Consider the following 7,500-nt stretch of genomic DNA (forward strand, 5'->3'; position numbering starts at 1 on the left):
AGCCACGCGGACGCCAGGGAGGGAGCATCCGGGCCGAGACTCTCGTGTAAGATTGAAATTTAAAAGCCTGTAATTGGAGGGAGCTGAAACATTAAACACCCCTGCATCTCGACCTCAGCCGTCAGTGGCGGGGGGGGGGGGGGGGGCGCCCTCAGCTTCCAGCAGTTAAAAGCTTTTTAACATTCAGACCCACATGACTCGCCCAACTGTTTGTGCCGCCGTGACGCACCAGCAATCATAATATTTCTTTTTGCCCTTTAAACTCCTGGTGCTGCAGTCACAAGCCCTGTTACAATCACTCCTTCAAAGATGGCGTTGATATCAGCACGCCACATACATACTAATCTAGATTAGACCACAAACGTGATAATCAACACGAGACTGTAACACCGAACGACCGAGTCATCGTCTCGGCTGGCGTCGTTTCAGTGACCTCTTCATTTGGGGTTTGTGGTGTTCTGACATGTTTTTAAGTGCGATTGCTCGTTTCCACACGTCCATCAACACAGGTGGTTTTCGTCAACCTGGAACGAAAGGAACATGCGACTGGGACGAACACATGTCCACCATCATTTTTCGAGCCAGACCAGCAGATTGAGAACCCTTTCCCCTCTTTGGCATTACGGAGCTCCAGACCACCCATGCGGTGAATTGGTGGTTAGCTTAGCATACGAGATACAAGCCTGGAACGACCTCTGCTGCATCAGGTAACTACACCTGCTCAGGAAAGCTGGTCCCGCCTCTGACACGGAATTAAACATCTCGTAACCCTCAAACCGCCTGGGTTGTCAGGAACACGCTGAGGAACAGACCTGGCCTGCATCCTTGTGCTTTCTCTCTCCTGAGATTGGAATTTCCTCACAGTTTATTTAGTGTTTGAGCCGCCACCCAATCTGGAAACACGGCTGTGATGATGTCACGGTGCTCACGGCTCACATGAGGGTTAGGTAAGCGTTGTACTGGAGGTATAACCAGGACGCTAAAGGTCGTGTCAGATGGGGTTTCTTCAGTTAGGCAATGCAACACAAACAAATGTGGCCTGTGGGAAGGTTCCTTACACTTGGTGTTGCCAGAGGTGGAGGAGGTGTGTGTGTTGCTGCTCCTGCTGCGTTTCATCCTGAGAGCGGTGGCGGCAGCGTTGGAGGAGGAGGACGATGGGCGGGGACGTTTCATGTGACTGGGATCCACTGGGACTGATGTGGGGACGCGCTGGTAGTCAAACACCCTGGAAAACACACAAACACAACTAGTAAACACACACACACACACACACACACACGCACGTCATCACAGTCCCATGATGCACCACTTGTGCAGCGGCTCGTGTCAGTCATGGCGGCAAACTTCTCATCTTTGTGCTGGTGAAGGCAGGTTTGTTCTCTTTGTCTTTGCCCCCAGTTTTCCTTCTTTTGCCTTTTCCTCATTTGTCCCCTGGCGCACCGCTCGAAGCTGACAGGAAGCAACAAAGTAGAAATACTTGGGCTGGCCACTTTAGTTCTGATCCACAAAAACAGACAAGTCTTGTTTGACTTGCTCACAGCTGGCGGTGATGGAACATTCCATTTTGTTGTTTTTGTCTGTTTTTATTTGTACGTTTTCTGACGTATGAAAAGATACTTTTGAACACATCCATGGGCCTGTGGAGTTAAGAGAGAGAGACATTCAGGAGCAGGTTTTTGTTTCCATTGTTCCAGAGACACACCAGTCTTCCCGTCTCTGGCTGAAGGACCTTCTGTAACCTTCAAGAAAACACCCTTTAACTATTCTAGAAGTATTAAAATGATCTATAAGAACCCTAATTGGGAATGAAGGCATGGCGAATGTTACGTGGCTGCAGCTGAAAGTCAGCTGAAGGTGAATTCTCCCACGGTCGGCGCCAGGCTGAGTTACCTGAGCTGAAACTTTCTGAAGGACAGAACGATTTATCTTAGAAAAACGGATAATGGCGCTGATATCAATTCATCACAGAAGCCCACGTCCCCTCCGCTCACTTGTATCCTCCTTTTGTACAGGCGTTGTCGCCGCATGCAGTTTCCTGCAGCGAGCTGCTGGTGAGAGCTGATTGACAGCTCCAATTTGATGCGGAGCGTGATAGAGGCGGCGATGGGGGGGCGATGAGCCGCCTTTCTTCTCCCCGCCAACCTCTGGTGTCTATCACCGCTGGCAACAGCTGAAACATGAATACACACATAAACCTGAGCCGACGCACCTGCACGCCCACTCAGCTCGTTAGAAGATCCACGAATCCTGGAAAGGAAAACGCTAAACGTCACCTTCTGACAATAATGTCCCAAGTCATTTTTGGATCTTTTTTTCATAAATAAGCTCCTTCTGATGTTTTGTCTCCAGTTTTTTGTGTTTTTGGAAAAACTTGAAAAAAATGACTTTGGTGATTCTTTTAAGACGGTGACGACATTCAGAAAAAAACACACAACAGAAGGAAAAGCAGCTGGGATTTGTGACACGGGTGACCAGCCGAGGATGTGTGGTGACACCGGCGCCGCCGTGACCGGCCCACGTCAGCACCGTCCAGCAAATGAAGATGAGGATACAGGGAGCTTTCTAGACGTTTGTAAAGGAAAGATGAGAATTTTCTTTGTGTCTGTTTTTCAGTATAAATATCATAGACTTGATCAGACAATATCAGCTACCTGCCAAATCACTGATCAAATATCAGTAAAACCCGGCGTCGCCCCGGCGAGGGATCAGCACGCAGGCTCACTTACGCTTTGGTTTTGTTTGAATACCAGATTTGTGTGGCGACACCGGCCAAACCAGTGCTGGCTGTCCTGGGTCTCCCGCAGGAAGCCTCACCTGTATCAGTCAATCCTGCAATAACCCTAATGACCTGATGACCGACAGGTTCCACCCACCATAGGTTAAAGGTCAGAGGTCAAAGCACGCTGTGATGACAACGTATGTACTTTAAAGTGAACAAATAAAAATTAAGATTAAAAATTCCCCTTTTAAAGTCTAACGAAGTTGAGCAGAAGGTGAAAGAGGCAGAGAAAATCCAGGAAAACTAAAGAGGAAGCGTCTCGTTGGTGGCGGACCTGCAGGCGTGAGCGCGCCTGAGACGTTCTTTTCGTCCTCGTCTGTCTGTCATGAGTGAGCTCGCGAGGAAGTGCAGGAGCCGAAGATTAAAATACGGTGAGCAACTTTTTGAATTGGAATGTGCCTCAACTGACACACAAGCATTCAGACCTCCTGCTCCGTTTGTCCCTGCAGTCTCATCATCAGGATACTGTACCTTGCTAAGCCGATAATCCGCAGCCCGGCAGCAGATAAACACCTTTAAATATTTACAGGATGGCAGCGCTGCCGCGGCCGAGCTCTGCAGCCGTACCCCCAGACAAAGCCGGCTGGTTGTGGAGTCTCACAAGCAGAGAGATTAAAGGCAAAACATTTAAATTACAATCTGATCGTGTGTTCATGTGTGGTTGGAGGGTCAAACATGTCGGGCCTCTATGTCCTCCGTGCCTGGCTTGGGGATGTTCACGCTCTAGTGACATATTTACACGTGGATCCAACATTTGCCTTTACCTCGCTAACACGCAAGTGACCAAGAGCATCAGGGCGTACTCGATCAGTTCCCTCCGCGATCCATTACTGACCTGCCAACAGGTCTGACCACGAGCCATGCGAACCTTAGCAGTTCCTCTAGCGGGAAGAGCTATCTTAACAAGGTTTTGGTTTCTCCAAAAAGGAATTCAGTACAACTGGTATTTAACCAGTTCAGACATGTGTGCTGGGGGGGGAGGTTCCTGAGGATTCAGGCGCAGCTAGCATGCTTCCCCACTCGCCCTGCAATATGAGCCTCGCCGCTGGACGGCTGCAACCAGACGATTGTCACTGATGGTTCACACTGAAAAGGGTAAATCATGACGGTGCTGGTTTGAATGTCTAACATGAGATGACGTCGCAGGTGTGAGGACCTGCGAGCGAGGACAGCTAACTTAGCACGCCTTGCAATGCGGCAGCAGCCGTCACTGGTCAGCGCTCACAGTCACAAAAGCTTAGATGGTCAAATTGGTTTTTCTAGATAAAACAAGCAGAGGTTAAAGGTCTGATCTCCCTCGGTCTCGCCTGGAAGATGCTTCACAGGCACGTCCACCCCTGGAGGGGAAGCTCAGTGGTGGTTCCAGCTTTGTTTCTGGGAGAGAGAACAATCACTGCTGCATTGGCGATAGGACGAATAAGGAAGGTGATACAAGCGAAAAAATGTTGAGGCTGGCGACAGCATTCCCCTGCCCCACAGACACACGGGAGGGAGGCGTGAAGGCTGACACTGAGCAGCAGGAACCAGAGTGTAGATGGAAACTGTTCATCTGAGCGGCTGATGGCTGCAAACACAATCGTTTTTCATGCTGTCAGTCTCTTCCTCCCTCCGTTCCAAGTCTGTTCTCCCCTCTGTCCTCCCGTCTTTCCTCCTCTGTCTCTTATTCTTCGGCCTATGTACACTGGTCCTCCTCCACCTGTCCTTGGCCGCCTGCAGTCATCAGTGTTTTGTAGCCCGTGGCGGGGCGGTCAGTGGCTGTCAGTCCACTGCTGTTTGGAGGTTTTTTGCATTTTAGTGAGTCATTTACTTTTTCAACCTTTATCTGTGGAAAGTCATGTAAGGTTGTTATTTTTGAGGATCACCTTGTTTCACATTCACATCACCACATAAGACTTTCCCACTGCAGACAGAAGGACAGGATGGTGCTGCTGCATTCAGGCTGGGACAACCGATGTGTCCCGACACGACAAACCTCACTGACGAGGCCTTTTTGGAATAAAGTTTCTCATCATTCCCAGAGACAGATCAGAGGACTGAGACCCTCCAAGAGAGCTGAGATCCAGGCTAGTTAGCTTAGCCCAATGGCTGGTAGTGGGTGGGAAGTGTTAGCATCAGATAACTCAGGTCCAGGCTAGTTAGCTTAGCCCAATGGCTGGTAGTGGTGGGAAGTGTTAGCATCAGCTAGCTCAGGTCCAGGCTAGTTAGCTTAGCCCAATGGCTGGAAGTGGGTGGGAAGTGTTAGCATCAGCTAGCTCAGGTCCAGGATGCTGGTGTGTCCAGCAGGAATCCTCCTCCTCCTCATCATCATCAGTAGCAGCAGTCGCTCTTCTAGTCCTCAACAAACCTTTGGTTCTGTTGACCCAAGTTCCAGTGGAGCTTTGGAGGTGCTGCGTCAAATCCCTGCGCCCAGTCAGGAAAGTAGTTCCGGCTACGTGTCTGATTCTACCTCTACAACGTCTCCTCATGTTAAACTGGTATTCATCACCAAGGTTACACACAACCCTCCTGATATTAATGCAGGCAGAGACGGAGCTACGCTAACACTTCCCACCCACTACCATTCATTGTGCTAAGCTAACTAGCCTGGGTCTCAGCTCCCTAGAAAGTCAAAAGTAGTGATACAAAGGTATGTGTGACGCAAAGTACTTTGTATTTTGAGGAGCCATTTTTTTAACTCAATTATGATTAATGCAAGGAGCCCTATACTCCAAAATGGCAATATGCAGAGTTACAATCTACAACTTCACCACTAGATGTCACCAGAGCCAACTCTGCTCCTTTAAGTTCACGCTCAGTTGCAGTGCTGCTCATAAAACAGGAGCTGGAATAGAATCTGATGTGGTCTCCACATATTTTATGTAAGTGCTGCAGCTTATTTGCAGCCTGTAAAACCCTCTGACAGCACTGAAGGTGACACGACTCTTATTTGTGCAAAAATAGGACTCAGCAAATCGCAAACGGAAGGAAAAAAATACTCTGCCGGTGTTTGTTGGGGAAATGTGCCACAACGGCAATTTAGCCTGAAAGAGTTGACAATTGAGGGGAAGCAGGAGTTGAGTTGGTTATAAATCATCTCTTCTTTTTTCAACCTGTAATTCTGCTGCCAGACCAGAACTCACACTGAGAGGTAGAATCAGCAGAGACCTTTAACCACCGAGGGAAACCGTCCTCCCACTAAAACAACAGGCTGAGGCGTAAACGCAAGTGCTGAAAAAAACCAAAGATTTGCGTCACATGAAAAGGAGGAAATCAGACTCAGTAAATACATGAATTCAGGCTGCAGACCGGAAACAAAGACCAGGGACGCATCTCAACTTTCAACCCTGCAACCCAAATTCGAAGTATTAAGAAAATTCAGCTCTGACGTGTTGGAGAGAATGTGGTGAGCAGACGGCAAACCCCAGCCACACACACTTTGGTCACACACACACACACAAAAACATCTTCAGGGAAAAATCCATTGAAGAAGTGAAAAAAGACTTCTGGCCATTTTCTTCAGAGAAAAGCCCAGAGGAGCGAAGCAAAGATAAGAGTGTGAGATGAAAAGGGTGATAATGATTAAAGAAATGACAAGGAACTGGTGAGAGGAAGAGGATGAATGGAGAGAGGAGTCATCCTGCACAAACACTTCTCTCTGAACATGGGATGCTTGGGATGTAACAATGCTATATGTCTGTTTTCAGATGGTGTTATCGTTATTATTAATATTATTATTATTATTATTATTATTGTTCTCTTTACATAGACTCAGGCGTGATCATTGTTTATGCTCCAATAACCTGCAGCTGCAGCCTCAACCTATAACGGTGTTTAACTGGAACTGGACACGCTATAAATGAGTCCTTGATGCTGAGGAGTCGCGACTTTGACGAGTTTGCTTTGGTTTTGCTTGCTTGCAGCGCAGGCTTCTCCTTCCTGGCTGCTGAGGAGAAGATGAATTATGACACAAAACCTGTCAATTCGTCTATCAGGCTTGAATCTGTTTGGTCAGACAACATTTGGTGTGTCAAGGAGGAGGAAGAGAAGGAGGAGGAGGAGAACATCAGACCTCCCAGCCTGATATTTCGGTGGCCCTGTCGTCTTACAGTGGATGAACAGAAGTCAGAGTCCTTGGGTGAGCAGCAGGTTCGTACCTGTTGTAGTCGTCTTCGGGGAATCTGTCGAGTTCCGTCTCATAGTCGGATCTGAGGAGAGAGACGAGGCTTAGAGACGGAGGTGAAGGAACAAATCAGACGAACCCTGCAGGTGGATCATCTCCACGTCACCCACCACAAATCTCGATGGTAATATTTCTTAGGATGTGAATGTGGACATAAATTTGGTACCAATGTTTTATTGCAGTGGAGATCAGGAGAAACGCTTGGATAGAGACACGTAGCTCGGCGTAGAGTTGTGAACCCGAACAATGGGACTCGAACAACGGTCTCCCGTCCCAGCTCAACCTGCGTCTCGCCGGACATTGTCACACTGCCACCTTTGCTTTGACATCACTCACATGACACACGTTCGTGGTTGGCAGGAGCGAATCCTCCAGAAGTGAGTGTGTGGCTGATGTCAGTCACATGACTTAAAGATTCACGACATCAGAGATTCATGTCCTTTCAGAATTTCTGTTTCCATGAAGCTTCGATGACAGGACGCTGCAAAATGAGCAAAACAGGCCAGTAGAAACCAAACGCCGCCATCAAGAAGCCTGCAGTTTCTGGCCTTCCTGTGGACTG

The 7,500-nt window shown here is 48.4% G+C and overlaps 1 protein-coding gene across 4 annotated transcripts in view; it reads right to left on the reverse strand.

Moving 5' to 3' along the window:
- LOC147259463 (RNA-binding Raly-like protein) overlaps positions 1-7,500 on the reverse strand; it is a 30,936-nt gene that overhangs the window by 6,820 nt on the left and 16,616 nt on the right. For 3 of the 4 annotated variants that reach the window (XM_086207930.1, XM_086207927.1, XM_086207928.1), the window contains exons 3-4: positions 6,913-6,963; positions 1,059-1,225 (exon numbers count right to left, since the gene is read on the reverse strand). In XM_086207930.1, the coding sequence (XP_086064056.1) occupies positions 1,059-1,225; positions 6,913-6,963 (218 nt within the window). The remainder of the gene's footprint in view (positions 1-1,058; positions 1,226-6,912; positions 6,964-7,500) is intronic. The other variant, XM_086207929.1, reaches the window with a different exon arrangement.

The sequence above is a fragment of the Aulostomus chinensis genome, chromosome 7 (genome assembly GCF_037954235.1).
Source record: "Aulostomus chinensis isolate RoL2024-O1b breed Wild chromosome 7, RoL_Achi_v1.0, whole genome shotgun sequence".
Classification (NCBI taxonomy): Eukaryota; Metazoa; Chordata; class Actinopteri; order Syngnathiformes; family Aulostomidae; genus Aulostomus; species Aulostomus chinensis.